The sequence below is a fragment of the Mytilus galloprovincialis genome, chromosome 7 (genome assembly GCF_965363235.1).
Source record: "Mytilus galloprovincialis chromosome 7, xbMytGall1.hap1.1, whole genome shotgun sequence".
In the NCBI taxonomy this organism is placed as follows: domain Eukaryota; kingdom Metazoa; phylum Mollusca; class Bivalvia; order Mytilida; family Mytilidae; genus Mytilus; species Mytilus galloprovincialis.
Genome location: NC_134844.1, coordinates 47203544 through 47222949, shown reverse-complemented (window position 1 = coordinate 47222949; position 19406 = coordinate 47203544). Strand labels below are relative to the sequence as shown.

Sequence of the window (19406 nt, the reverse complement as noted above, 5' to 3'; positions counted from 1 at the left end):
TATTTGGCAGTCAGCAGGGTTAAAGAACATCAGTTGTTTGACCTGTTAGTCAAATGCGATTTGTTTAAATATACTTTTTCACTTTTTTGGTCTTTTGGAAAATGTTGTTTGTGCTGTATTTATAGACCCTTCTACAACGAAATTTGTTTTACATGCACACGTATAAAAATTGCGGTTTTTATCCAACGCAATAATAGGTTTGAACGTAGTTTTCAATTAAGACTCGCATGTATACATATATATTATACAAATATAGCCTTTGTATGAGGTCGATACAAGGATATATTATTAATCGAATATTTTTCAGGATTTGCGATTCGTTAAAACTTGATCACATAAGTATTTGTATTTACTCAGTTTGCACGCCAATACTGTTGTGTTTAGTTTTTCGTAGGTCAAAAAACAGCATATTGCACAGGCATACAGCATGTTACTAAAAATACATTCTAGAAATCCCCATATTTACATTGTTCATGCAATAGTTATTGATTAATAATATAACAATTGTAGCCTTTGGTTGAGGTCAATACAATGTTATATCGACCTCGGACTTTGTCCTCAGTCAATATGCTTCTCTTAGGTCGATATAACCTCGTATCGACCTCATACAAAGGCTATAGTTGTATAATATTGACCTGAAAGAAGTATATTGACTGAGGACGAAGTCCGAGGTCGATATACTTCTTTGGGTCGATATATTCTGTATTGACCTCATACAAAGGCTATATTTGTTATATTATTAATTTCCGACCATATTTGTATCAAAATCGTCATTTAGGTTTGTTGGAATTTTATAGATATTACATTGTTTCCTTGACAATAACAACATAATTAGTTGTTATTTCATTTACTATTTTTTTTTTTACATCTTACGTATTTGAAGATTTTTTCGTATTTGAAGATTTTTTTCGTCAAATAATCGATCACAGATATCATGTGTTTCAAAACGTTAAACAATATCCTGAAATTCATTACATGACGTCACAAAGAATATAGGTTTTTAGATATTCTAAAAATAACCGTGCGATATGCTTTTTGCCGGTCAATATGTATTTTGCTATCCGCCGTTTTATCTCTACCTACGGAAATATAGTTTAACATGTGACTATCCCTAAACGAATCAAATTTGTTAAATTATACGAATTAATAATATTTATATATAACATACCTAATTATTAAATCAATTGTTAATATGTTCTCGTTCCGAACCTGAATGTAATATTTTCCACTGAACTTAAATCAAACAGCAATTACACTATAGAATTCCACTATTAATGAAGTGTGTTTTTTTCCGGGGAAATAGACAGTTCACACTTTGTGCTAGTAAAGAGGCCCCTCATGGGGGGGGGGGTCCTAGTAATCACATAATCACCATTTTTTTGCCAATATAATCACATAATCATTAAATATTTGCTTATCTTAAGTAATCAAATAATCATAAACTAAAAATACAGTCCTAGGTAATCAAATAATCATGAAATATTTGGCTTAATAATCAAATAATCATTAAAAAAAACGGCCAAGTAATCACATAATCAAAAACCCCATGAGGGCCCTCAGTAAAGTCGATTGCCTTATACATGTTATATAAGACAATACACGTATAAGTCAATTATAATCAGTATGTATCTAACATACCAGATGGGAAGAGCTGATATCTTATCCATTTCTTTATACTCAAAAGAGAAAGTAGACAGTTTACCAATTATATGAATTAGATTTTCAATTACGACCTTTTTCTTTTCTGTATACGCAACAGAGAGACACTATCTCAACAATCTAATTAAAAACCGATCTCTCATCGCTCCTGTTTCTGATATGTCGCGTGGGACATATCAGAAACAGGAGCGATGAGAGATCGGTTTTTAATTAGATTGCTATCTCAAATACAACGTCTACCAATTCTCTGAATTATATTGTCAATTGCGACCTATGTCTAGCTTATCATGAAAATTGTAGGATGAAGAACCAATGGGGTGTAGGAATAGCTGTGCGACATCGAAAGGAGACCATCGCATATTCGCAAGAAGGATATTTAACAATAGGAGTATAAATGTCATATGGTCTATTTTTTAAAGATCTTTTAAGTGTCGAGTACATATTTCTGTTAGAAAAGTAAGAATTTTAACATGACAAACTATATTTGCTTATGCAAAGCCAAAACATGTAAGAGCATAGTATATATATTGTGCTGGGCTTAACAATAATTATTTGTTATATGTATGTATAACACTTTTATAGTTAAATTTCGTAATTCGGAATTTTCAAAATTCGTAATAGGAACCCATGGACTATTAAAAATAGCCCAATTCAAATGAACAGAAATTTGTACAGTATTACTTTGGACTACTAGTAAAGTTTAAGGCCTGGTTTTTTTTCTGAACCAGTAACCTGGTTTTAAACATTTTACGGGTAACAGTTTTTTGATGGGTCAGTCTTAACCCTGCGGTTAAATGGTTAAAGAACATTTCAACCGGATTTGAAAGCATTTTTATATTTTTTTTAAAAATGGTTTATAGCTTAATAAAATTGAGAATGGAAATGGGGAATGTGTCAAAGAGACAACAACCCGACCAAATAAAAAACAACAGCAGAGGGTCACTAACAGGTCTTCAATGTAGCGAGAAATTCCCGCACCCGGAGGCGTCCTTCAGCTGGCCCCTAAACAAATATATACTAGTCCAGTGATAATGAACGCCATATACTAATTTCCAAATTGTACACAAGAAACTAAAATTAAAATAATACAAGACTAACAAAGGCCAGAGGCTCCTGACTTGGGACATTTTCTTTAACCACTGCGCTTTTGTTCTCCCTTTAAATTGTTCATGGTTCAAGCTAAAACATGTTTCAGGTTGTTTTTAACCAGTAACCAGTTTGAGTATAACAGAAAACAGGTCTTTATAAAGTTAACTTTACAATTCATGGACTAATCAAATTAGTCACATGACGATTCACCTTCCTGTTTAGTCAGTAAAGTAGATATATATATACACACTTGAAAGGAATCATGAAAAGTCAACCATTTAAGGTAAGGTATTCTAATAAAATTAGCAAAAACAAATGTATTAAAAATTGACAATTTAAATTATAAATTGTTTATCACAATTATACCTTTGTTCCAGCTTAATCTTTTATTACAATTTGATTTTTACTTTCGTTTTTAGAGAACGTCCATCTTGATTTAACAAGAATCAGAACTAGGGCTTGGTAAACAGGTGACTATTCGAAATTAAGGGTAAGTATATTCTAGAGGCTCATGGAGAGAAAATGTGAATCAATTGTAAGTATATACAATTGAAGAAGAGCCCGAGATGAATTAAGTTGGAGTAATATATCTTGAAGGGTCGACAGGGCACTGCTTTCACTTGAGTCTTTTTCTCATGGTGTTGATCACGAGAGGCAACAGTGTATATGAGGTTCCAAACTGAAGCTTGAAACCACTAATCCAAGTGTCACTACCCATAATCACCTTCCCTTTAGAAACTCTTGTTATTTCCTACACCCCTTTCTTCTTTTCTTATGGCATGATCTGTATGACACTACATTTAAGAACCATATGGAATTTAATTTCTATAAAAAAAGTAACAAAAACAAATGTCAATCAAATATTGTTAGCCAATAACAAATTACAACCTCTTTATAGAAACACATTTCTTATAATGTCTCACTTGTTATTGTTAAAGGACAAAGCGGTTTATTTAGAGCCGACAATAGCTTCAGTTATGTTGAACTGACTTACTTTCACGATTTAGTAGATGTCTTATTGTGTGTTTTAACAATGAATAAAGATAATGTTTGGTGTAGAAATAAAGCAATGTATTGGTTTATTCACAGTCAAACGATGAATTTATGTGTTGTTAATATTGCAGTTAACTTTTTTCTACAGAAATATGTTTGACATAAAATCTTATCGACCTCGATATTTCTCAAAAAGAGAAATCGGTTAAATAATGGTATATAATAACCACAGTGATGTTGACAACACACGATTTTGTAGGAGTATATCTAAGTTCGTTTCAGATATTGAGTCCATGGGCAAAATTCTTCTGAATGAAACTGCTAGAAAAATCTCAAAAGAAAATTAAGTCCACCAAAGGAACTTCCTCTACATCCCGCGGAATTTTCTGTTAATCAAATGTAATCATTATTTCTAATATGCACATTATTCCCCCACATCTCTGACTCAAATAATAAATATGTGCCATATATTTATTGAGTGAGTCAACAGTTTTGCAACAGTGTCAATGTCACTCCAGTCGAAAGTTTCTCTAGAAACTTTCCAGTATAATATTAACATTTAGAACACCTTTATCAGACAAAGCCAAAAGAATTAGTTTGTGCTAGTCTCATCACTTGACATGGCATTGTCAGTTTGTTTAGACTTAAATCTAAGTTTGAATATCCCTTTGTATCTCTTTTGGCGTCAATTGTCCGTTTACTCATACAAACAAATTCTTACAAAATTATTTACTTGACCAATTAAAACAAAACTTTTGCCACAATCATCCTTTGAGTATCAAGGGTAAAAAAATAATGTCCAGAAATGTTCAGAATTTACCTGATGTGACCATTTTAATAGGATTTTCAAAGGATTTGGGGATGTCCGGGGGCGAGCCGTAAGGCAGTTGGCTGCCAAACAGTATCTATTCATGAACATGAAAACGCTTTGACTTTTTTATACGACCGCAAAAATTGAAAAAATTTTGGTCGTATATTGGTATCACGTTGGCGTCGTCGTCGTCGTCGTCGTCGTCCGAATACTTTTAGTTTTCGCACTCTAACTTTAGTAAAAGAGAATAGAAATCTATGAAATTTTAACACAAGGTTTATGACCACAAAAGGAAGGTTGGAATTAATTTTGAGAGTTTTGGTCCGAACATTTTAGGAATAAGGGGCCAAAAAGGGCCTAAATAAGCATTTTCTTGGTTTTCGCACTATAACTTTAGTATAAGTAAATAGAAATCAATGAAATTTCAACACAAGGTTTATGACCACAAAAGGAAGGTTTGGATTGATTTTGGGAGTTAAGGTCCCAACAGTTTAGGAATTAAGGGCCAAAAAGGGGCCCAAATAAGCATTATTCTTGGTTTTCGCACCATAACTTTAGTATAAGTAAATAGAAATCTATGAAATTTAAATACAAGGTTTATGACCATAAAAGGAAGGTTGGGTTTGTTTTTGGGAGTTTTGGTCCCAACAGTTGAGGAATAAGGGGCCCAAAGGGTACAAATTGAACTTTGTTTGATTTCATCAAAAATTGAATAATTGGGGTTCTTTGATATACCAAATCTAACGGTGTATGTAGATTATTAATTTTTGGTCCCGTTTTCAAATTGGTCTACATTAAGGTCCAAAGGGTCTAGAATTAAACTTAGTTTGATTTCAACAAAAATTGAAACCTTGGGGTTCTTTGATATGCTGAATCTGAAAATGTACTTAGATTTTTTTTATTATTGGCCCAGTTTTCAAGTTGGTCCAAATCGGGGTCCAAAATTAAACATTGTTTGATTTCATCAAAAATTTAATAATTGGGGTTTTTTGATGGACCAAATCTAACTGTGTATGTAGATTCTTAATTTTTGGTCCCGTTTTCAAATTGGTTTACATTAAAGTCCAAAGGGTCCAAAATTAAACTAAGTTTGATTTTAACAAAAATTGAATTCTTGGGCTTTTTTTGATATGCTGAATCTAAACATGCACTTAGATTTTTTATTATGGGCCCAGTTTTCAAGTTGGTTCAAATCAGGATCCAAAATTATTATATTAATTATTGTGCAATAGCAAGAAATTTTGAATTGCACAGTATTCAGCAATAGCAAGAAATCTTCAATTGCACAGTATTGTGCAATAGCAAGAAATTTTTAATTGCATTGTATTGCGCAATAGCAAGAAATCTTCAATTGCACAGTATTGTGCAATAGCAAATATTTTCTATTGCACAGTATTGCGCAATAGCAAGAAATATCTAATTGCACAATATTGTGCAATAGCAAGAAATTTTCAATTGGTTGGAGTTATCTTTCTTTGTCCAGAATAGTAGTTGAATCAACTTAAATCATTGTTTTATACAATATTATCAGATTATTACATGGCATTTTTCATATCGCATGTATTATCAGCCCTAGGTTCAATATCAGCCCAAGAGCCGCATGGCTCGAGGGCTGATATTGACCGAGGGCTGATAATACATGCGATATGAAAAATGACATGTTATAATCTTTTTATCATATGCTTCAACAGTAGAGAAAAATAACAGATTCAAATATTGATCCTTCTACGTGGTTCCCGAAAAGATGTTGAAAGAGTAAAAAGTTCACGGATGTCGGACCCAAAATTTGATACTTAGTACATTGAAAGAGTAAAAAGTTCACGGATGTCGGACCCAAAATTTGATACTTAGTACATTCAATATGAAATATTTCTATCATATGCCTCAACAAAGAAAAAAAAAACACATTTTAATATGGACGAATCGACAAAAAAAAAAAAAATTCAACAATATACATAATGAAAATTGTTTGGAAAAGTCAACTTTTTTAAAGTAACTTTCTAAATTATGTTTCAGAAAAACTTAAAAAATGCATTTATTTAATATATATTTTTTTTTAATTTAATTTAATTATTTTACACAATTAATATACTTCCCAGTATTCAAATAATTGTTTTGTACACTACTTTGTAATGTTTTTCCACTGAAAACGTAGCATTGAGGTGTATTTTCCGGAATTTGCCGAGTATCACCGGAATGCCATGTGATAACGTTACGGAAAGGCATGTGATAACAACGAAAAATATGGAAAATACTTTAATTTAATGCTATTATCATACGGTAAAAATCATATGTTATTTAGTCTAAGTATATGATAAACAATGTATATTCACTTTTACTACCAACTGATAAATTAAAACAATCTTTACCATTCAGTGATAACAAGCACTTTATTTTACATTTTAATATTTTATGATGTATTTAAATGAGTCGTTATTGTTGCAAACTCCAGAAATTTGAATTGAGATCAGTTTTGGAAAAAGGGAAAGGGGGATGAGAACAAAAATGGAGGGGGGGGGGGATAAATTTTTCTCATTTCAGATTTCGTAAATAAAAAGAAAATTTCTTCAAACATTTTTTTTGAGAGGATTAATATTCAACAGCATAGTGAATTGCTCAAAGGCAAAAACAAAATTTTAAGTTCATTAGACCACATTCATTTTGTGTCAGAAACCGATGCTGTGTCAACTATTTAATCAGAATCCAAATTTAGAGCTGAATCCAGCTTGAATGTTGTGTCCATACTTGCCCCAACCGTTCAGGGTTCAACCTCTGCGGTCGTATAAAGCTACGCCCTGCGGAGCATCTGGTTTATATTTAGATAAGATGTTTTCAGTGACTCAATTGTAAGGTCGAGTACAATTTTCACGACTTTTGCATTTCTAGTTGTTCAGTTATCGACCCTTTTAGTACCTAAAAGTGATACTTATTATGTGATAAAGTTATTTTCCTTGAACAGAAATTAATGAGGTAATGTGTAGATCAATGATTGTATCTGTTCAATTATTTGCCTTTTTTTTTTTTTTTTTTAGTCAAGTGTGTTTTGAAGGTCGATGTCATTATTGTTGTGTGTATTAATGACCTGTTTGGGATCAAGATTTGAAAATATCATTTTCATAAGTTAATAATCTATTCTTATAAAAGGATATATTTCATTACATTGTGTTGACATTGATAGATAGATAGAATATTTGCAGATCTATATTAGTTTGTCACAAATGACAGAAAAAAAGGGAAAATTATTAATAAGATTTGATTATCTATAATACTAAAATTACGAGGCCCAATTTGTCAGCCGTCATCACGTAAAAACGACGAATCAAAGAATTCAATTTTATATATAACTAATATAGTACAAAGGTGTAGATTAAAAATTACACCACTCCAGGCCCTTTTGTTTTCCACGTAATTCATATTGCCAATAATTAAGAAGTTCCGGGTTGAGTCCGATACCGATACCAATAGTATATTCACCTGTTACCTATTACCTTATTTGTACGTTCCGCATCTGACAGGCGCACCACCAAACGGTGTACTCAGGATTAATATGCTGTATACACGGGTCATATTCACAGGGTTGACACTACTAGATTGTCAAATTGTTACCTATTGTAGCATTTTAATCAGTAAAACTTTCTAAGATAACAATACGAATACTAAAAGTCTGGACTAAAATAAGGCGTATAGGTACAGTTTTCAATTTGTTATCGGGCATGACGTAAACAGCGAATCAAAGAATTCAACTTTATAACTAATATAGGACAATGCTGTTGATTAAAAAATATTCCATTCCAGGACCTTTTGTTTTCCAACTAATTAATACTATCAATAATTGATAAGTTCCAGTTCGACGGATTCAAGCAGAAAGATTTGAAAGCATAGAAAACTGCGTATCTTATCATCGGCATGACTTTATCAGATGACAATACTAATATTAAAATAAGGCTTGCGCATAGTTATATACTTTAATTCAGTCACGGACCCGCGATATCACGGGTGTGTTCTAGTAATTTTAAAATAGATATAACATCATCTTGATCATATCTAATGTTCAGGGGCGGATGCAGGAATTTTCGAAAGGGAAGGTGCTAGCTAACCCAGGGCACCCAGGGCAAAGGGGGGGTGCAAAACATATGTCCCGATACAAATGCATTGATCGGCAAAAATAAAGGGGGGTGCGCACCGCCGGAACCCCCCCCCCCCCTTGGATCCGCCACTGATGTTGAACTATTTGTTAGTGGTTATATCATATCTTATGTTAGATGTTAACATTACTGGTTCATGGAAATTAGTTTAAGTTATTTCCCTTTGAACATAAATGGTTTAATCAATACGTATTTCATCAAAATTTAAATCTTTGGATTTTATGATAGTCTGATTTTAACAATATTCTTAGATTTTGGATAATTGCAATCACAATTCAAATTCAGTGCTGGTTTAAGCTTAAACGTTGTGGCCATACTTGCTCAGCTGTTCAGGGTTCGACCTCTGCAGGAAATTCCGGTATGCTGTCATTTTGACAGCTCTTGTTACCATTTATGTTTTTGTATTACTTTGAAAACTATGATAGATAGAGATAAACTGTTTTTGGAAAAATGCTCTGCATAAACGATCCAAATCGTCTGATGACTCAACTTAGGAATATATTTGAAATTGTTAATCAAACTCTTAGAGCAGTTGTTTCATTTAAATCCCAATTTTGATCCATTTTTTAGTTATGCTTATTACTTTAAAGACTATAATCGACCATACAGTTTTTTTCTCAACAAAACAGCTCTTGTTGCATTATATCAATTTTATATAAAAACACCAGAAGAACGATGCAGGCTCCTTAAAGTCTCTAGTTGTGTGGTCTCGCCTACAACGAAAGTTTCAGAAGTGAGACAATGGGATTACTTTTCGATGGCGGCGGCGTAAACCTTTTTTTTTTTTTTTTTTTTTTTTATAATACTCGATATTTCTGTTGGTAAAAGATCTGTTTGCTTCATATCTTGTAGAAATAACACGATGGGTGCTGTATACGTTGCAGGAAATGCTTACCCTTCCACAGCACCTGATTTCACTCCCGGTTTTTAGTGGAGTTCGTATTGTATCTTATTTATTATTTATAACTGTTGATGTAAATGTCCTTTGGTTTTGTGAGTCTTTGTTTACTCCTAGGTTTTGATTGTTATTGTCTTGTATACAGATCCCTTATGTCACTAAGTTTCGGTCTTGCGTATGTCCATTGTCCCTAACTTCTTTTTTTTTTTTTTTAGATTTTTCTTGAACTTCTGATACTAGTATCTAACATATATTTTATAACTTAATAACGTTTAATTTGTTAATCCTTATGTTCTTAATTTAAAACATATTTTTGCCGAACATCCCGTTTCTTGGTAGAACTTTTAAATCAACACGTTTCAAGAATCCTGAATGAAAGTTCAAAACAAAACAGTTCTGACGAATCTGTGAATTCATATATACTTAAATCTTTGCAGGATAATATGGCAAGTAACTGGAGTGTTTGCGGGGTTTGTGATTATCGCCACATTACCAAACCATCGATTGTCTGGTGTTCAGAATGTGATGAAGGGCTTTGTGAAGAATGTAAAGATCATCATGGTATTTCAAAAGCATCTAGAAATCATGACACTGTATCAATTACACAGTACCGGAAACTACCGAACAATGTTTTACAATTGGCGCGTTCTTGTGATAAGCACAATGAGAAGTACGTGATATTCTGTAAAAAGCATGACTGTCCGTGCTGCAAGAAATGTGTAGTTGATACACACATTAAATGTGAAGAACTGACTGATATCGATGATATAACACGAAATATCAAATCTTCAAATGCGTTTGCAGACATCGAACAGGCCTTGTCAGAAATTGCTGAGAATATTAGAAGACTTCGAATCAGCCGGGAAGACAATTTGGCGTCAATTGGGAATAAGAGTAAAGCAATTGAAAAAGAGGTTCTAGAAACTCGTGCCATGATTAATCTTCATCTAGATAAACTTCAGGATGCCATATTGAAAGATCTGAAAACAAGAGAAGAAGAAGAAAGTAGTAAAATACGACGATTAGTGAAGTCAATGTCAGACAAGGAAAAGGAGATCGCAGAACTCCAAAAGAATATTGGCAACATAAAACAGTATGCATCAGAGCTGCAAACTTTCCTCGCTTTGAAACACATAGAAAAAGATGTTTTAGTTGATGAACAGTACATTCAATCAATGGTCAAAAGTGATGATGCGAACCAAATTGACTTTTCTTGCCAAATGAATCCACCCTTGCAAGGTTTGATATCTGCCATCCAGAAATTTGGAGATATCTTGGTGACAGCAGATCCATGTAAAATACCAATCCTGAAACAGAAGGATAAACAAGCTCAGATAATGGTAGCTGTAACACCTATAACTATCGATAGCCTGGCGCCTACATTGCTGCATACAATTTTTCCAAAGCTGACAAGTGTCAGGGGTTGTACGTTTCTGCTTGATCGTAGAATGATACTTTCATGCTTAATAAAAAGAACTGTTAAAGTTTTTAAGCCAGATGGATCTCTTGATTTTGAGATTAGAAACATAGGTCCTGTTTTCGATGTGACATACATAGGAGATAATAAAGTTGCTGTAACATCGGGTTATCATAAGGACTTCCGCCAAATTAATTTAGTTGACTTAACAACAAGGAAAGTAAAGAGAACATTAAAAGTGAATTCAATAAACTCTGGTGTAGCATACAGTTCGGATAAGTTGATTTATTGTGCTGGAGAGGAGGGAATACATATGATCAGCCTGAATGATGAATCCATTACCTATGTTACTAAAACTAAAGTAACTTCCTATTCGTATGTTGCAACCTTTAGAGACAAAATTTTCTATACAAACTGTAACGACGATAGTGTAACCTGCATTGACTTTCAAGGGAATATACAATGGGTTTTCAAAAATGCAAATGTTCTCAAAGCCCCTTATGGTATATCTTTAGATGGAACTGGAAATGTGTACGTTGTAGGAAAACGTACGGACAATTTAGTTGTTATCACTCCGAATGGCCAGCATTATAGACAGCTCTTAACTAGGGCAAATGGACTATATGACCCAGCAGTTATACACGTGGACATATCAAGTAATAAGATGATGGTCGCAACTCTTGATAGTAAAACGTTCGTATATAATCTTAAATAACTTGTCAACTATTGATGTTAGAAGTGTTACAGATAGTGCTTCTCGGTAATGAGTTAATGTTAACAAAAATACAAAGTGACTATTCTTGGAAACATCTCAAACTAATTGTACTATTTCATATTTGTATAAATAGTGTATGTAAATTCAAAATACGTTGAGCATTATCTATTGGCATGCATGAGTTTTGCCAATTGCCGAAGTCAGCACATTGATCCATAGTTCAACTGTTTAACCTTTGGTCTTTGTGTAATATTTTTCTCTATGGCAATTGTACCAAATCTCCTTTGTTATGTGAAGCGCTTTTAAAAGACCTGTGTTGTTCAAATTTTATCATATAATGTCTGTGTTGATAAAAGTATACTTGAACTTTTTTTTTTATTATCTCCTGATCTCTCCTGAAACAGAAGGATAAACAAGCTCAGATGATGATAGCTGTGACAAGTTTTGTTATCTACAGCCTATCGCATATACATTGCAGCAGAATCATTGGATATACAGCTGTTATGTATCACTGAGTGATTTTGTCGTGCTTAGCAAAACAAATAGTACAAGTTTTTAAGCTAGGGTATTCTCTAGATTTTGATATTGGAAACTTTAGTCCGATATTCGATGTGGCGTACATAGGAAATAACACACTTGCTCTGACATCTAGTAATATAAATGACTCACTTCAAATTATTGTAATTGACGTAAAATCAAGGAAAGTAAAGAAACATTGATAGTGAATTCAGAAAACAGTGGAGTACGTATAGCATACAGTAAAGATAAGTTGATTTATTGTTCTGGAAAGGACGGAAAACAAATTATCAACCTGAATGATAAATCCATGGTCAAAGTTACTAAAACTAACGTAAATAAATGTTCGTATGTTGCAACATTAAGAGACAACATTTTTTATACAGACTGTAACAACAACAGTGTAACCTGTATTGACTTTCAAGGGGTAAGACGATGGACGGTCCGGAATGTCGATGTCCTAAAAGCCCCTTTGGGTATATCTGTAGATGAGGATGAAAATGTCTACGTAGTATGTAGAGTAACGAATAACGTAGTGGTTATCTCTGCAAACGACCAGTTCAATAGACAACTTCTAATTAATGATGATGTATTAAAGGAGCCAGCAGTGAAACACGTTGATAATTCAAATAAAACGCTACTCGCAAATACAAAGGAAAAAGCGTTAGTGGTGTATAATCTCAGATAATTATGAAGAAGAAATGTTATTATACTTAATGTCAAAATGCCAGCTTTTGATTGCCTAATGTGAGGGAGATAATGTACTATAACCGATGGATTGATACGTTATTACTCTGCACTGAGACTCTTGGTCAAATGTATGTTTTACTAAATACAATTATCTGTGCGCTTTATTAAAAAAGTATGGATGTACAAGATGACATAGTTTATTACTTTGAGTATAATATTAATAGACAGCATAAGAGAACAATCAGTATAATAAATTAAATAACACACAACTGAGAGGATGATAGAGCATTGTTATCCCTTTTTCGAATTAGTTTTCTTTGGGTGTCAATCTTCTTGTTCACCCTCTCAACTATGTGTTAATTACATAATTTTAAAACCAATGCTACAAGGAAGTTAGCAAATGTTAACAATTAGTAAGTTGTTGTTTCTTTAACTAATTTGCATTGTTAAATATATTTAAATACAAAATATAAACGACATTATAACATTGTGGGCATATTATGAAATTGATAATTGTAATGGATAATGTGTCAAAGAGACAACAACTCGACCAAGGAGCAAAACAGCAGAAGGCCACCAATGTGTCTTCAACTTAGCAAGAAAATACCGCTCCCGGAGTCAGGCTTTAGCTAGCACATAAAAAAAGTGTGTACTAGTTAAGTGAAATGCACATACATGTATGCATGAGTTTTGTGATTTTTTTTTATCGATGTGTTCACTAAAGGTGATGCTCTGATCTAAATATCGTATCATTATCTATGTTTTTCCTGATCTACTCCATTTAGATAAAAAAAAAAAAAAACATAGATTATAACAAAATGAACTATTACCTGAAAAAAAGGGAATCTGTAGGAATATACGTTACCGATAGAACTTAAATCGGAATATGTATAACAGATCAACGATACATTGATATCGATAAGCAAAGCTTCGCTTGATCTTTTTTTTAAGGATAAGCAAAAAGTCAAATCACGAAAATACTGAACTCCGAGGTAGCGTCTGATATTTTGCTGAACGCAGAAACGTCAACAATAATTGATATGTTTATAGTAGTATTGAGGTCTTTTTACAATTCTTAGATAGTTTTATGTTTCACAAAAGTAAGCTTTATAACGTCTTTTCACACCATTTAATGTCACTGATAAGTCCTGTTGGCATCTCTATGCCGATCTACGAGAAGTACGGAGCCCCTGAGCAGAGTTACAATATAGGCGAAGGGAATAACAATAATAAAAAAATACAAACCGATAACTTTGGGTTTTATATTTATTTTTATTGCTGTCTGCTTGAAGCAAGATGTCTTATTAGCTAACTGCAAGCATTCAATATTGCCATGACAGGTATTTTTCGTTATCTTTTATTCCGTTCGTTTAGTCATAAGTGTTTTCCAATAATAGCTTTTCTGTATGTTCTAAATGTGAGTTTGTCTCAACTGATGATTGAGATTCAAAAGGAGGATGGGTGATATCTAAAATGATAAGCATTTGACCTTTTCTCTGCCATAGGGCCTATCCGGCCTATTCAAAAACACTACCGTTGAGTGCCACGCTGAGGCCCAAAGGCCAACGGAATGTTTACGTTACGTAATAATAAGCATTACGTCATAGTGCCAGAGTGCTTGATTTGGAAAATGGCAGGCGTCAACGCCGTGGATTCGGGTTTGGCCGGTCAGAAGAAGATGAACCAGAGTTTAACGTCTCCCAACGGGGACCAATTAGAAAGCCGGATAACACTGGATTTTTACAAATGTTAATTATGTTCATCATCAAAACTACTTTTTCCGTACTATAAAAAAAAATCTAGAATTTTCTTCTTTGAAGTCATAAAAATTTTTCTAAAAAGAATTTCTAGATTCAATATGGCTGAACAAAATAGGCGGAGAATGTATACAAATAAAATAATTAAATAATAGTGTTAAGGAAATGAATATTCAAACATAAATAGGTACGTCATATCCTAGAAAAATATCTAACGAAACGAACTATATATATTGATAAGCTTTGCATGGATTATAAACAAAAACTACCAAAAACCAAAGAACACAAAAATACTAGTTGTCAACTTCCAGAGTATTAAAAACAAAAAAGAAGAACTTTGCAACTTACTAGACTCAGCAAATCCAAATATACTGATAGGAACAGAGACTTGGCTACGTAATGACATCAGTAGCTCTGAGATCTTCCCTGACGGGTACACTGTATACAGGAAGGATAGATGGGATGGCTATGGGGGAGTTCTTGTAGCAGTAAAATCAGACTACATCAGTGAGCTTGTAGACATAGAAAATGACACTGAGTCGATATTTGTTAAAATCTCACTTCATAATAACAAATCGCTCATCATTGGTAGTATTTACAGACCACCTAGTAGTGACATTAACTACATGGAGAAAATTAAACATACAGTAGACAACTTGATAAGAAAAAACAAATCATCAGTTGTTTGGCTTGGGGGTGATATAAATCTACCCGATATATGCTGGAAAACACAATCTATCACGGACCATCAAAATCCAATACGAATAAACAGTACTTTCCTCGACCTAGTACAAGACAACCATCTGGAACAGATAGTCACTTTTCCAACAAGAAAAAACCACACGTTAGACCTATTTCTAACAAATCGGCCTTCATTAGTGAATCGATGCGAGCCATTACCAGGCATTGGTGACCATGACATTGTATACATCGACACTGATATAACAGCTAAAATCAACAAACCTGTAAAGAGAAAAATATTTATTTGGAAAAAGGCAGATGCCAAGGAGCAAGTTGAAAAGGCTATGAAATTAAATGCAGACTTTAAGGAGAAATTTAACCTGGAGAGTCCTATAACTGCAATGTGGGAATTTATCAAAACCAGCTTACTTACCATACTTGAACAAACAGTACCATAAAAAATGTCATCCTCAAGATTCAATCAACCCTGGATCAACCAGAAAATTAAAAAACTTACAAGACAGAAAAAGAGGAGCTTTGAAAAAGCAAGAAAGACCAAAAGAAAATCTGATTTTGACAGATACCATCGATTAAAAGCCGCAACACAGAAAGAATGTAGAAAGGCTTATAGAGACTACATTAACGACATCATTAATCCTGAATTATCAGCAAACCCTAAAAGATTCTGGGATATCTGTTGGAGTTTCGCCTCTCAAAGATACAGATGGACTCACTTACTCAGAAAGCGAAAAGAAGGCAAACATTCTGAATGACCAATTTTCATCTGTATTCAACACCAGTGAGGATATCAAAACCATACCGAATAAAGGAAAGAGTCCACATCCAACAATGAACAGAATACATGTAACTGAAAATGGCGTACAAAAACTGCTAAGCAACTTGAACATCCACAAAGCAGCTGGTCCAGATGAGATCCCGACAAGACTACTCAAAGAGCTTGCACCATACCTAGCAGAAACATTTACCACTTTCTTTCAAGCATCAATAAATCAAGGCACCATACCACCTGAATGGAAAGAAGCCTTTGTGGTTCCAATTTTTAAGAAAGGAGATAAATAACGTGCAAGTAACTACCGCCCAGTTTCATTGACTGTTGTCACATGCAAGATCCTAGAGCACATAATATGCAGTAGTATTGCAAAACATCTTGATATCCACGGCATACTAAACGACGCTCAACATGGATTCAGAAAGAACCGTTCCTGCGAGTCACAACTTATCCTTACAATACAGGACCTGGCTAAAAACATAGATCTCGGTGAACAAATTGACCTTATCTTGCTTGATTTTTCCAAGGCATTCGATAAAGTCCCTCACGAGAGACTTTTGTACAAAGCAGAGTACTATGGTATAAGCGGGCCAACACTCCAATGGATCAGGGACTTCCTAAGCTCCAGAAATCAGAGAGTCGTTGTGGATGGTAAAACATCCCACACTGCACCAGTCCAATCAGGGGTACCACAGGGGAGCGTACTTGGACCACTCATGTTCCTTCTATTCATCAACGACCTACCAGACTATGTTCAGTCATCAACAGTCCGTCTATTTGCTGATGACTGCGTACTGTACAGAAGGATCCAAAATGATGTAGACTCGAAGCTACTACAAGAAGACATGAACAACTTGCTCAGATGGGAATCTGATTGGCAAATGGAATTCCATCCCAGCAAATGCCAACTGCTACGCGTTACCAACAAGCGCAAACCACTTCTAACAAGCTACAACATTCATGGGCACAATTTAGAACTGGTTGACTCAGCAAAATATCTAGGCGTCACAATCCACAAAACTATTAATTGGAACACCCACATAGAGAGTATAGCTAAAAAGGCTAATTCAACCAGGGCCTTCATCCAAAGAAATCTTCAGCACTGTCCCCAAAAAACAAAATCTGTATGCTACACAACGCTAGTAAGACCATTGCTTGAGTATGCATGCTCAGTCTGGGACCCGTTCACCAACCTTAACATACAGAAATTAGAAAGTGTGCAAAGAAGATCAGCCCGGTTTGTATTGAACAACTACCAACAAACCAGCAGTGTAACATCAATGCTAAAAACTCTACAGTGGCAACCACTAGCCGAGAGGAGGGCAAACTGCAAAGCAGTAATGATGTACAGGATAGTAAATGGCCTCGTAGCAATACCAACGCAAGAGCTACACACTACATCATCCGTAGCAAGAGGACACACAACACGATTTCTCGTACCGTATGCCAGAACTTCAACTTACAGGCATTCCTTCTTCCCAGACAGCATAAGGATATGGAACAGCCTCCCACAACCTTTGGTGGACAGTACCTCACTAGATGCTTTCAAGCAGGGGGTACTGAGCTGCAGTATCCCTTAATCGCACCATCAGACTGTTTTTAACTTGCACCTGTAAATATTTTCTTGCACCTTTGTTGTCACACCCAGCATGGGCAATAGTGCGATAATACTCAACTAGAGGACTGCACTGTATTGGAAGAAGAAGAAGAAGAAGAAACAATATTTTTTGGGAAAATAAGTGCGACCTGAACCTGGGTCGCTATTCCGCACGGTTTGAAATAGGAAAAATTCATTTTTCATAAAATTCTTGTACTCAGATAACCGGTGTTGTCAAATGTGAGGCCTTTGTCTAAGAATGATGTTTATAAAGCTGTATATGTGATGTCTTAAACATCTAGTTCAGGAAGATATATGTATGTGACCCAATCAGAAATATGTGGATTGTTAATTAAAAGAACACCATCAATATACATGTAACGGGACGGCGACGAGGACGAACATTACACCGTCTTACGCCACTATTTTCATTGGCAAGTAGAAAAACAAATCATTTTAACAATTTATCTAAGCCTCTGTCTTGTTTCCGTTTAATCGATGATGTTGACATGAACTGGATTGAAACTCAACAAAAACTTGATGATTTTATCATACATGCAAACAACGCCAACCAGTCAAATAAATTGCCGACTCTATAATATTTTATTTGGACACAACTACATAAAAGACGGTTGTCATATCAACAGACCGCTACTGTAAATCTACAGATACACATTAATACCTGCCTCCCCATGCATAGCTCGCACACAAAACAGTGCGTGTTCTAAAAATAACCGCCACAAGGCCATATTACAGCACAAACATTGTGGTAAAGCGAAATAATTCCGTTTGTTTTAACATATAATCACAACTTTAATAACCTTTCTCTTTTGACAAATGTTTGATTCGTGCTAGATTATTGCTTAACATCCAAAATTATCCAAGCTCTTTCCTAAACGAAAAGTCTGAAAGATTCGTAAGGGGACTTGTAGAAGTTGCCCTTGACATAATTCTACGTCAGAGTTAATGTTAACCTAACCATGTGCCTTGTAGGGTTAGGCTTCGGTCTTGCAATCGTTCAATCCTTTATGGGTGGATTTAACATGGATAAATAAATTTGCATTATAGGTTGTTAAATTTATTATATGCCTTTTTGTGCTTCTTTGCTACATGTTTGTTTAATTTTATGGTGATTAGAATAGTAACACAATGTTGACTGCTGTGCCCCTGTTTTGACATTTTTACCTATTGAGTCGTATTGTGTCTATTGTATCCATCGTTTAGTGTGTTTGAGCTTTTGATTTTATCATTTGACCGGGGACTTTTCGTTTTGAATTTTCCTTGAAGTTCAGTATTTGTGTGATTTTACTTTTTGAAAGATGATTTTTAACACCCTTTTTTGTGTTTTTTTTTTGCTTGATACTAAGTAGGTAGAGAAAAATGCATCACCAACTTACAAATGTGACAGAAAAATTATCAACAGCCTTTTGAAAGGGGCTCTTTGAAGGAGTATTGCCCTTGAATGACATTGTTACGTTTTTTTCCAGTAACCTTCAGACATATTCTCTACTGAGGATACATGACAGTTGATCGATACGCGCTGCTTGTAGCCTCTAGTTTAATTTGCACTCAATATATTTTTTTCAGAAAGTATATACTGTTTTCACATACTTGATACTTACATACAATCCTGCATACCTCTACAGTT

General features: G+C 34.2%; 1 protein-coding gene and 1 pseudogene across 1 annotated transcript; both read left to right on the top strand.

The window, feature by feature from the left end:
• The first annotated feature begins 10095 nt into the window (after nt 1-10095).
• Nucleotides 10096-11789, top strand: LOC143083127 (uncharacterized). Its single transcript, XM_076259353.1, has one exon. It carries the CDS (start codon nt 10528-10530, stop codon nt 11725-11727), a length of 1200 nt encoding a protein of 399 aa, XP_076115468.1. The 5' UTR covers nt 10096-10527; the 3' UTR covers nt 11728-11789.
• Nucleotides 11790-12743: 954 nt separating this feature from the next.
• On the top strand, nt 12744-17875 carry LOC143084208 (uncharacterized; annotated as a pseudogene).
• Nucleotides 17876-19406: the final 1531 nt, after the last annotated feature.